The 12,878-nt window shown below is 46.1% G+C and overlaps 1 protein-coding gene across 14 annotated transcripts in view; it reads right to left on the bottom strand.

Annotated features, from left to right (window-relative positions):
• Positions 1-12,878, bottom strand: part of LOC109866910 (lysine-specific demethylase 7B-like) — a 62,270-nt gene that overhangs the window by 37,500 nt on the left and 11,892 nt on the right. For all 14 annotated transcript variants that reach the window (XR_004204774.1, XR_004204772.1, XR_004204773.1 and 11 more), the window contains exon 2: positions 1,743-1,828. Coding sequence is in view for 11 of the 14 variants with exons in the window: in XM_031801133.1 (XP_031656993.1) it covers positions 1,743-1,828 (86 nt within the window). In the remaining 3 variants the exon portion in view is untranslated. The remainder of the gene's footprint in view (positions 1-1,742; positions 1,829-12,878) is intronic.

The following is a 12,878-nucleotide window of genomic DNA, read 5'->3' as shown; positions in this document are numbered from 1 at the left end:
AAAAACATATAAATTCTGTGTATTGATTTTAAGAAAGACATTGGCGTTTATGGTTAGGTACAGTCGTGCAACGATTGTGCTTTTTTCGCAAATGCGCTTTTGTTAAATAATCCCCCGTTTGGCGAAGTTGGCTGTCTTTGTTAAGAAGAAATAGTCTTCACACAGTTCGCAATGGGCCAGGCGGCCCAAACTGCTGCATGTACTCTGTTGCAAGAGAAGTGACACAATTTACCAAGTTAAAATGAACTCATGTTAGCAGGCATATTAACTAAATATGCATGTAGAAAAGGCCCATGGAGTTGGTGGAATAATCCTTTAATTCATTGCCATTTACTCAGCTGGGCCAGGGGCGCTTTAATTAGGTCAGGTGGAAATGTCCGACAGATCTCAACTCCATAAAAGGAGGAAATTGCCATCCCCTGATCTCGCTGCTTTCTCTTCCTTGACTCCATCTGATCCAGAAGTTCTGTGCGTTCATGAATCCACGTCAGTCCACCGACTCTGTTACCTTTCATCTGAACTATCTGTTGCGATCCGGAGATGGGCCATCAGTTATTGTTTATAGTTATTACCGCGGAGCGCGGCTTGGAGTGCATGCTTCAAACATATTGTGTAATGTGAATTGTCAACGATGACGGCCCTACGGATCCTCATAGGCCAATTATGCAATCGATATGGTTCATATGTATTGAAATTAATTATATGTACACATGAAGACAATTGAAAGAGTGAAATGAGAAACGTCATTGTTTGCTAACTGATTGACTTTGATTATGGGGATTATAGATGGTATAACCATTCACTGTTTGTATTCGTTCATAATTTATGATAAATAGTTACGAGCCTAAATGACTCACGGATGATTACTATTGACTTCTTAATGAACTGGACTGTTGAATTCCCTAAATTATGTTAATAATGAATGATATGATTTGATCTTTGATTATGAATTTGATTGGATACATGTTATTTGTTTCCTTTGTGATGCAGCACAGACTACTCAGTAAATATACCACTTTATGGTTAAAGGAATTCCTGCCTCAGTCTCATCCATTCCTCTGTCACCTGACACGTGACCACCTTCACTGTCAGTCATCCTACCTGTCCAGCTACCCACACAGATTCCACAAATTTTTCATGCAGGTTTAAAAATATATACTTGTGTATTGATTTTAAGAAAGGCATTGATGTTTATGGTTAGGTACACATTGGAGCAACGACTGTCCTTTTTCGTGAATGCGCACTGCATTGATTATATGCAACGCAGGACACGCTAGATAAACTAGTAATATCAACCATGTGTAGTTAACTAGTGATTTATGATTGATAGTTTTTTTTTTATAAGATAAGTTTAATACTAGCTAGCAACTTACCTTGGCTTCTTACTGCATTTGAGTAACAGGCTGGCTCCTCGTGGAGTGCAATGAGAGGCAGGTGGTTGGAGCGTTGGACTAGTTAACTGTAAGGTTACAAGATTGAATCCCCGAGCTGACAAGGTAAAAATCTGTCGTTCTGCCCCTGAACAAGGCAGTTAACCCACCGTTCCAAGGCCGTCATTGAAAATAAGAATGTGTTCTTAACTGGCTTGCCTAGTTAAATAAAGGATAAATATAAGGTGTAAAAAATAAATAGGCCAAATCGGTGTCCAAAAATACCGATTTCCGATTGTTATGAAACCTTGAAATCTGCCCCTCCGATTAAATCTGCCCCTTCGATTAATCGGTCGACCCGGTGGTACTTACTCAAGCAGGGTCCGTGTTGGACATCACAGTTGGGACAGTGGTAAACATCGATGTCGACGGCATGGTGCTCTTCCACTTGGACACAGCTGGGGCAAGAAGAGAAAAAGGAGACATTTTAGACTCAGTTAAAGGAAATGTGCACACTCAACACAAAATTCCACATCTCTAGAAAATATTTACTGAACAAAGATAAAACGCAACATGCAACAATTTCTAAGATTTCACTGAGTTATTTTTAAGTTATTTAACCTAGCAAGCCAGTTAAGAACAAATTCTTATTTACAATGACGGCCTACAGCAGGCCAAACCCGGACGACGCCGGGCCAATTGTGCGCCGCCCTATGGGACACCCAATCACGGCCGGTTGTGATACAGCCTGGAATCGAACCAGGGTGTCTGTAGTGAAGCCTCTAGCACTGAGATGCAGTGCCTTAGACCGCTGTGCCACTCAGGAGCCCTATCAGAAATCAGTCAATTGAAATAAAATCCTAATCTACAGATTTCACATCCATGGACGGGCATAGGCCCACCCACAGGGGAGCCTGGCCCAGCCAATCAGAATGGAGTCTCTCCCCACAGACAAAAATACTCCTCAGTTTCATCGGCTGGTCTCAGGCGATCCCTCAATTGAAGAAGCCGGATGTGGAGGTCCTGGGCTGGCGTGGTTACATGTGGTCTGCAGTTGTGAGGCCGGTTGGATATACTACCAAATAAAAAAATAAAAAAACTTGGTGGCTTATGGTAGAGAAATTAACATTAAATTCTCTGGTGAACATTCCTGCAGTCAGCATGCCAATTGCACGCTCCCTCAAAGCTTGAGACATCTGTGGCATTGTGTTGTGTGACAAAACTGCACATTTAGAGTGGCCTTTAATTGTCCCCAGCACAAGGTGCACCTGTGTAATCATAATGCTGTTTAAATCTGCTTCTTCCACAGCTGTCAAATGGATGGATTATCTTGGAAAATGAGAAATGCTCACTAACAGGGATGTAAACAAATATGTGCATAACATTTTAAAGAAATAAGGCTTTTGTGCATATGAAACATTTCTGGGATCTTTTATTTGAGCTCATGAAACATGGGACCAACACTTTCCATGTTGCATTTATATTTATGTTAAGTATAGTTTAAAGTTAGGAAGTGATCCAACATCACCCTCAACACTCCTATTATTCTTTGTCATTAGCTGTCCCTTTGATATTGTAAATACATAACTGATGCAAATTATGAATACTTCCCCTCTCATTCAAAAAGGGATCCAGCCGAGTGGTCAACCAACTACGAAACACATCAACAGCCATCTGTAGTAGGCAGGGATAGGGACGAAGCGGAAGTGTCAAAGTTGTCTTATGTGAGCTGTGTTTAGCTTCAGGAATGCAGGGAATCCAAATCTAACAGGGCTTTCTCCAAATCACATAAAGAAGCTATAAAAAAAGGTTTCAGCTCACTTCCTTTCATATACATATACTGTCATCCCAATCCAATGTCACATAAGGACATCATATTCCTCAAGTCATTTTGACTAGGCTACCTTAGGAACCATTCAAAAGAAATTAGCTGTCTTAAGTGTTAAACCAGCTTGCCTCAGAGCCTCATAAGCCTGCAGAGTAATGATCTCCAGAGGGTTCCACTGGCTTCAGCTATGGAAACAGTTGCCAAGGGGAAGTTAAGACAACTTCAACCCCCTCAGTGCAAAGTGAGACCTAGATCTATGCCACTCACTCAGCTGGAGAATTTCCATCACTTCCAGAGCAGCGCTATGCAATGCAGCAAGCATGAAATGAACAGAACGGAAGACTTTCATTCACAACGCTGAGGGCAACACAGGCAGGCCCCCTGAGCCCTGTCAACCTAAAATAGCAGGAATATATGGACATTGAAAAGTCATAAAACATAGTTTTATTCTGTGTGAAAATTTGTTGAGCGGCGACTAGTGTGGACGGACTGGAGCTCTGACGTCATAGCGACAATGTGTGTAATTACGGGCTATTCTTTGGGTGCTGAAATCAGTCATTTTTGATAACTTAATTTTATGTGACGTCCACACTAGTCACCGCTCAACTCCATCGTGAATCGTTAAGTTTAGACGCGAGTTACCCTCCTATGCTCTGGGAATAACTGAGTTGTCCCCCCCATGGTGTTGTGGTTTAACCTCAGACACGGGCTGAGTTGTGGCTCCAGATGTTTGAGGGCTGTGTTTGGCATTGCCTGGGGCAATGGTGGTAAGGGGGCATCCATGAAGCCACCGAGAGTGGAGCGCAGGTTAGGGGGGAGAAGAGGACCGGCCGACAGGCTGTAAACAAACAGCTTCTGCTCAGAAGAGAGCCTGGGAGCAGTGCCCGAGAAGAGAGCCTGGGAGCAGTGCCCGAGAAGAGAGCCTGGGAGCAGTGCCCGAGAAGAGAGCCTGGGAGCAGTGCCCGAGAAGAGAGCCTGGGAGCAGTGCCCGAGAAGAGAGCCTGGGAGCAGTGCCCGAGAAGAGAGCCTGGGAGCAGTGCCCGAGAAGAGAGCCTGGGAGCAGTGCCCGAGAAGAGAGCCTGGGAGCAGTGCCCGAGAAGAGAGCCTGGGAGCAGTGCCCGAGAAGAGAGCCTGGGAGCAGTGCCCGAGAAGAGAGCCTGGGAGCAGTGCCCGAGAAGAGAGCCTGGGAGCAGTGCCCGAGAAGAGAGCCTGGGAGCAGTGCCCGAGAAGAGAGCCTGGGAGCAGTGCCCGAGAAGAGAGCCTGGGAGCAGTGCCCGAGAAGAGAGCCTGGGAGCAGTGCCAGAGAAGAGAGCCTGGGAGCAGTGCCCGAGAAGAGAGCCTGGGAGCAGTGCCCGAGAAGAGAGCCTGGGAGCAGTGCCCGAGAAGAGAGCCTGGGAGCAGTGCCCGAGAAGAGAGCCTGGGAGCAGTGCCCGAGAAGAGAGCCTGGGAGCAGCTCTAGCTGATACCTGCTTTGATCTGAGCGTGATTGCAGGAAACAAGGGAAGCTGTAAACAAAATCAGAACCATTATGTCAGAAATGCGGCCTGCCTCTGGGATGGCCATAGGATTTAGGCTTCACCCACGCTTTTTTTTAACCCACTTCACATGTAACATCAATTAAGGTTACCAGTGCTGCCGCACATTGGCTAACCGGGCTACCTGCATTGTGTCCCATCCACCACCCGCCAACCCCTCTTTTACGCTACTGCTACTCTGTCAATCATATATGCATAGTCACTTAAACCATATCTACATGTACATACTACCTCAATCAGCCTGACTAACCGGTGTCTGTATGTAGCCTCGCTACTGTATTTGCCTGTCTTTTTACTGTTGTTTTATTTCGTTACCTACCCATTGTTCACCTAATTCCTTTTTTGCACTATTGGTTACAGCCTGTAAGTAAGTATTTCACTGTAAGGTCTACTACACCTGTTGTATTCGGCGCACGTGACAAATAAACTTGATTTAGTGTGTTTTAACGATGCTATGAAAAGAGAGTGAGTGTCTTGACACCACCACTCATTTGTCATCTTATTTCAGCTAGTCCACATCTTGCCCCCCGAACATGGGTAACTAATCATACAGTAACAGTGTATGTTGTTGAGAATGTTTGGCTCGGAGAGACTGTACGGAACCGACTACAACCCACACACCTTCTCCTTACGTTATGACTGCAGTCATGCATCAGAATAGTGGGCCCTATATTTTTCATTCCACTACTTCCAATCACTCTATTGCGGAGCTCCCCAGGGGTGTGTGCTCAGTCCCCTCCTGTACTCCCTGTTCACCCATGACTGCATGGCCAGGCACGACTCCAATACCATCATTAAGTTTGCTGACGACAGAACAGTGGTAGGCCTGATCACCGACAACGACCAGACAGCCTATAGGGAGGTGGTCAGAGATCTGGCCGGGTGGTGCCAGAATAACAACCAATACCTCAACTTCCAAACACACCAAGACAGTGAAGAGGGCACAACAAAGCCTATTCCCCCTCAGGAAACTAAAAAGATTTGTCATGGGTCCTGAGATCCTGAAAAGGTTCTACATCTGCAACATCGAGAGCATCCTGACCGGTTGCATCACTGCCTGGTACGGCAATTGCTCGGCCTCCAACCGCAAGGCACTTCAGAGAGTAGTGCATACGGCCCAGTACATCACTGGGGCAAAGCTGCCTGCCATCCAGGACCTCTAACACCAGGAGGTGTTAGATGACCAACCAGTGCTCCCGCACATTGGCTAACCGGGCTATCTGCATTGTGTCCCACCACCCACCAACCCTTTTTACGCTTCTGCTACTCTCATTATATATGCATAGTCACTTTAACGATACCTACATGTACATACTACCTCAATAAGCCTGACTAACAGGTGTCTGTATATAGCCTTTCTACTCTTTTTTCAAATGTCTTTTTACTGTTGTTTTATTTCTTTACTTACCTACACACACACACACACACACACACACACACACACATACCTTTTTCCCCCGCACTGTTGGTTAGAGCCTGTAAGTAAGCATTTCACTGTAAGGTTTATACCGGTTGTATTCGGCGCACGTGACAAATAAACTTTGATTGTGAAAGACACAGAGCTATTAACAATTCGCAGCTAGGATTGTTTGCGGAGCAGGCTAATGATGAAACCACCACTCTCTCAGGAAACGCACGAGTCACCAGGCCACCAGTAGGTATGTATGTCACAGTGAAAGGAATTCCTGACTTAGTGTCGGACATTCAGGCTGGTTCAAAGGAGGAAGTGGAGATCTTACTCCCAATGAGTAAGTTTTAGGCTGGGCATAAGAGGAAAATGCACTAACAATTTTACTGTACTATGAAAGGGGAGAAGACAAGGCAGTTTGGCTAAGCAACAGAGTAGACCTATATCCTACAAGAAGAGCAACAGAACAAATCAAAATAGGATATGGTTTCCCACTGTAAGGGGCGAATAAATAAACCGCAACCACAGACAATACTGTACTCAACACCCTGTCTGGCTCACCACCAACCAGAGCTAGTGACGTGCTTCTGTTACTAGGCTATACCATTCTGCCTTTGTTCTCATCTCCTCTTCGGATATGGAGTAAAATTATGCAACTTTCTCAGTGAGGACATCCAGATCACTCCTGTGGCTGGGATGCTCTAGCGGCAGGAAGCCAAACACACACACTACCTCAGTGAGAGGGAGCTTACAGAGGCAGACAAAGCATGATGGGAGCAATGAGCATGTGATGGGGATCCAGTGGTGAGCTCTGCTCTTTTCAGGCACCATGGTTACCCCCAGTCTCTCCTGTTCATTAAACCCTCAATATATGATCATTCCTGGGAGTCTAGCCTGCTCATCATCATCATCATCGTGAGAGACACACCAGGTACAAAACAGGATTTGAATATCCTTTATAAACACAGATACTTCTTACTCTCACTTACAGTCTGTTGGATTTGCACCTTGCATGGCTGCTGTTGCAGTTGTATTGCACCATTGTGGTTGTGGGAGGGAGAGATCATCTTTGGCAAAAACAAAGACTAGAGATGACACAAAAACAGTCCTGGCTGCGCATTAGTATTATTTTGAATTGAATGTGAAGCAGGGGTGTTCTGGTGGATGATCCCATTAAAATAAAATAAAAATACTAATGAAATACCAAGGATAAAGACTACATTTCAAGAAACACTTAGCCAGAGAGAAAACAGAAACAAGTGCATTACTGTTGACCCCTGGCTGCACGAGTCATGCCTTAAAATGCCTAAATCCCTCCAGAGTGTGATGGTCGGTGCATGAAAAGGAGATAATGGGGGACTGCCTGCCAAGAGAGAGGGGGGATTCAAGCAGCACTAGCAAGGTACATAACTAAGCAGCACTCCAGAGATAGATAGGGAGCCAATGAGGGTGAAATCCTCTTCTTCTGTACAAGAGCCCACTGACAGATTGACGATCCGTCGCCTCATTGCCTCCACACTAAAGAGACCTGCCGTCTTGTCTGAGTGGTGTAGTTCATTAGTCAGATGTGCAGCCAGAGGTTCATTGTGTCTGTCTTTATTAGTAGTAACCATGAGGAAATTGTTCCAAAATTCAGCTAGAAGAAACGGGTTTGTGTCAGATGGTGCACAAGAGAATCTTGGAGAGCAGGGTTAGTGGGGGGTCATCAGGTTAGCATTGTGAATGTGCACACACCTGGGTGGGTTCACTTATGAAGCACCAATGGCCACCCTACTTCAGCCCCCGCTGGCCCGACGTCAAAACATTTTCACTGCATATTTCCCCCTGGCTTCCGCATTGAGAAGCGAGTCTAAACAAATAAAGCAATCTGTCAGAGGCAGAAGGCTGCCCTGTGCATCACCTAGCCTTATGGTGGCCCAACAAAGATGTCTCCATGGTGACACCAGACACAATGGCAGCATTCAGAGTCTTATTGTACAATACCTCTGCTCACACACCTATACAGGCTGACTGAAGCTGCAGCCCCATTCCGCTGCACCATACCGGTATTCTAGAGAAAGCTGAATGTTGGTGGATAAAGCTAGTGGACAGTTCAAAATGATGTTCAAAAAATGATGTTCAAAATGATGTTAAAAATGATGTTAAAAAACAATTTAAATAAAATTTGATTTGTCAAATGCATGAGTTGTAAAAAAAAAAAGAAAAGAGAAAAAAAAGAAATAATAATAATAATAATACAGGTGTCCCTCTTATGGTACCTTCAGGCGTTTGGAACATGGTACCTTCAGGCGTTTGGAACATGGTACCTTCAGGCGTTTGGAACATGGTACCTTCAGGCGTTTGGAAATTGCTCCCAAGGATGAGCCAGACTTGTGGAGGTCTACAAAAATATTTCTGAAGTCTTGGCTGATTTCTTTTGAATTTCCCATGATGTCAAGCTAAGAGGCACTGAGTTTGAAGGTACGCCTTGAAATACATCCACAGGTTCACCGCCAATTGACTCAAATTATGTCAATTAGCCTATCATTAGCTTCTAAAGTCATGACATTTTCTGGAATTTTCCAATATGTTTAAAGGCACAGTCAACTTAGTGTATGTAATCTTCTGACCCACTGGAATTGTGATACAGTGAAATAATCTGTCTAAACAATTGATGGAAAAATGACTTGTGTCATGCAAAGTAGATGTCCTAACCGACTTGCCAAAATAATAGTTTGTTAACAAGAAATGTGTGGAGTGGTTGAAAAACAAGTTTTAATGACTCCAACCTAAGTGTATATAAACCTCCGACTTCAACTGTATAAATATATGGATGAGCGATGGCCAGGAGGCATAGGCAAGATGCAATAGATGGTATAAGATACAGTATATACACATCTGAGATGAATAATGTTTACATATCTTACATTACTCAAGTGTAATTGTTTAAAGTGACTAGTCAGTCTGAAGGCAGCAGCCTCTCAGAGTTAGTGATTGCTGTTTAGCAGTCTGATGGCCTTGAGATACAAGCTGTTTTTCAGTCTCTCGGTCCCAGCTTTGATACACCTGTATGGACTTTGCCTTCTGGATGGTAGCGGGGTGAACAGGCAGTGGCTCGGGTGGTTGTTGTCCTTGATCTTTTTGGACTTCCTGTGACATCGGGTGCTGTAGGTGTCCAGGAGGGCAGGTTTGCCCCCGGTGATGTGTTGCACAGACAGCACCACCCTCTGGAGAGCCTTGCGGTTGAGGGCGGTGCAGTTGCTGTACCACGCGGTGATACAGCTCAACAGGATGCTCTTAATTGTGCATCTGTAAAACTTTGTCAGGGTTTTTCCTTCAGCCTCCTGAGGTCGAAGAGGTGCTGTTGCGCCTTCACAACGCTGTCTGTGTGGGTGTCTGTGATGTGTATGCCGAGGAACTGTAAAAACAAAAACTTTCCACCTTCTCCACTACTGTCCCTTCGATGTGGATAGGGGGTGCTCCCCTGCGGTTTCCTGAAGTCCACGATCATCTCCTTTGTTTTGTAGACGTTGAGTGAGAGGTAGTTTTCCTGACACCACACTGTGCCCTCACCTCCTCTGTAGGCTGTCTCGTCGTTGTTGGTAATCAAGCAAAATTTTTCAAACCCCGTTTCTTCCCAATTTCATGGCATCCAATTGGTAGTTACAGTCTTGTCTCATCGTGGCAACTCCCGTACAGACTCGGGAGAGGCGAAGGTCGAGAGCCGCGAATCCTCCGAAATACAACACAACCAAGCCGCACTGCTTCTTGACACAATGCCCACGGAAGCCAGCCACACTGATGTGTAGGAGGAAACACTGTGCACCTGGCGACGGTGTAAGCGTGCACTGCGCCCAGCTCGCCACAGCCAAACCCTCACGACGCTGGGCCAATTGTGCGCCGCCCCATGGGTCTCCAGGTCACGGCTGGCTGTGACAGAGCCTGGACTCGAACCCAGAATCTCTAGTGGCACAGCAAACACTGAAATGCAGTGCCTTAGATCACAGCACCACTCTGGAGGCTGTCGTGTCTGCAAACTTGATGATTGAGTTGGAGGCGTGCATGGCCACGGAGTCATGGGTGAACAGGGAGTACAGGAGAGAGCTGAGCACGCACCCTTGTTGGGCCCCAGTGTTGAGGGTCAGCGAAGATGTTGCTTCCTAGCTTCACCACCTGGGGACAGCCCGTAAAGTCCAGGACCCAATTGCACAGCGCAGGGTCCTGGACTTTCTGTTAAGCTGGAGACCCAGGGCCTCCAGCTTAATGATGAGCTTGGATGATCCTATGGTGTTGAATGCTGAGCTGTAGTCAATGAACAGCATTCTTACATAGGATAGCACCCCCTGTCCGGGGGTGTCCTCGGATGGGTCCAGTGTCTCCTGACCCCTCCTGTCTCAGCCTCCAGTATTTATGCTGCAGTAGTTTGTGTCAGTTTGTTATATCTGGAGTACTTCTCCTGTCCTATTCGGTGTCCTGTGTGCGTTCTCTAATTCTCTCCTTCTTTCTCTCGGAGGACCTGAGCCCTAGGACCATGCCCCAGGATTACCTGACATGATGACTCCTTGCTGTCCCCAGTCCACCTGGCCGTGCTGCTGCTCCAGTTTCAACTGTTCTGCCTTCTTATTATTCGAACATGCTGGTCATTTCTGAACATTTGAACATCTTGGCCATGTTCTGTTATAATCTCCACCCGGCACAGCCAGAAGAGGACTGGCCACCCCACATAGCCTGGTTCCTCTCTAGGTTTCTTCCTAGGTTTTGGCCTTTCTAGGGAGTTTTTCCTAGCCACCGTGCTTCTACACCTGCATCGCTTGCTGTTTGGGGTTTTAGGCTGGGTTTCTGTACAGCACTTTGAGATATCAGCTGATGTACGAAGGGCTATATAAATAAATTTGATTTGATTTGATAGGGCAGTGTGATGGCAATTGCATCGTCTGTGGACCTGTTGAGGCGGCATGCAAACTGAAGTGGGTCTAGGGTGGCAGGTAAGGTGGAGGTGATATTATCCTTGACTAGTCTCTCGGTGCACGTCACGATGACAGAAGTGAATGCTATGGGGCGATAGTCATTTAGTTAAGTTACCTTTGCCTTCTTGGGTACAGGAACAATGGTGGCCATCTTGAAGCATGTGGGGACAGCAGACTGGGATAGGGACCGATTGAATATGCCCGTAAACACACCAGCCAGCTGGTCTGCACATGCTCTGAGGATGCGGCTAGGGATGCCGACTGGGCCAGCAGCCTTGCACGTTTAAATGTCTCACTCACGTTGGTATATCTCACGTTGGCCATGGAGAAGGAGAGCCCACGGTCCTTGTTAGTGGGCCGCGTCGGTGGCACTGTATTGTCCTCAGAGGGCAAAGAAGGTGTTTAGTTTGTGTAGAAGCAATACGTCAGTGTCAGTGACGTGGCATGTTTTCTTTTTGTAGTCCGTAATTGCTTGTAGACCCTGCCACATACACTACCTTTCAAAAGTTTGGGGTCACTTAGAAATGTCCTTGTTTTTGATAGAAAAGCTAATTTTATTTGTCCATTATAACATTATAACAATAACATTGAATTGATCAGCAATACAGTGTAGATATTGTTAAATGTTGTAAATAACTATTGTAGCTGGAAACAGCATATTTTTTTTATGGAATATCTACATAGGCGTACAGAGGCCCATTATCAGCAACCATCACTCCTGTGTTCCAATGGCACGTTGTGTTAGCTAATCTAAGTTTATAATTTTAAAAGGCTAATTGATTATAAAAACACTTTTGCAATTATGTTAGCACAGCTGAAAACTGTTGTTCTGATTAGTTTGAGAAACAGACAACTCACAAGTCCTCAACTTCATTAAATAGTACCTGCAAAACACCAGTCTCAATGTCAACAATGAAGAGGCAACTCCGGGATGCTGGCCTTCTTGGCAGCGTTCCTCTGTCCAGTGTCTGTTCTTTTGCCCATCTTAATCCTTTACTGGCCAGTCAGATACGGCTTTTTCTTTGCAACTCTGCCTAGAAGACTAGCATCCCGGAGTCGCCTCTTCACTGGTGTTTGCGGGTACTATTTAATGAAGCAGCCAGTTGAGGACTTGTGAGGCGTCTGTTTCTCAAACTAGACACTAATGTACCTGCTCTTGCTCAGTTGTGCACCGGGGCCTCCCACTCTTTCTATTCTGATTAAAGCCGGTTTGTGCTGTTCTGTGAAGGGAGTACACAGCGCTGTACGAGATCTTCAGTTTCTTGGCAATTTCTCGCAAGGAATAGCCTTAATTTATTTTTTGGTGTATTTCAACCATTTTTTCTCCCCAATTTCGTGGTATCCAATTGCTTGGGTTGTGTTTCGGGGGACGCATGGCTCTCGACCTTCGCCTCTCCCGAGTCAGTCTCATCGCTGCAACTCCCGTACGGACTCAGGAGAGGTGAAGGTCGAGAGCCATGCATACTCCAAAACACAACCGCACTGCTTCTTGACACAATGCCCATCCAACCCGGAAGCCAGCCGCACCAATGTGTCGGAGGAAACCCCATACACCTGTCAGTGTGCACTGCGCCCAGCCTGCCACAGGAGTCGCTAGTGCGCAATGAGACAAGGATATCCCTGCCGGCCAAACCCTCACCTAACCCAGACGACGCTGGGCCAATTGTGCGCTGCCTCATGGGCCTCCTGGTCGCGGCCAGCTGCGACAGAGCCTGGACTCGAACCCAGAATCTCTAATGGCACAGCTAGCACTGCAATGCATTGCCTTACACCACTGCATCACTCGGGAGG

This window comes from Oncorhynchus kisutch, linkage group LG22, assembly GCF_002021735.2.
Source record: "Oncorhynchus kisutch isolate 150728-3 linkage group LG22, Okis_V2, whole genome shotgun sequence".
NCBI lineage: Eukaryota > Metazoa > Chordata > Actinopteri > Salmoniformes > Salmonidae > Oncorhynchus > Oncorhynchus kisutch.
Note: the sequence above shows the minus strand (reverse complement) of the source record. Positions and strands in the feature narration are given on the sequence as shown.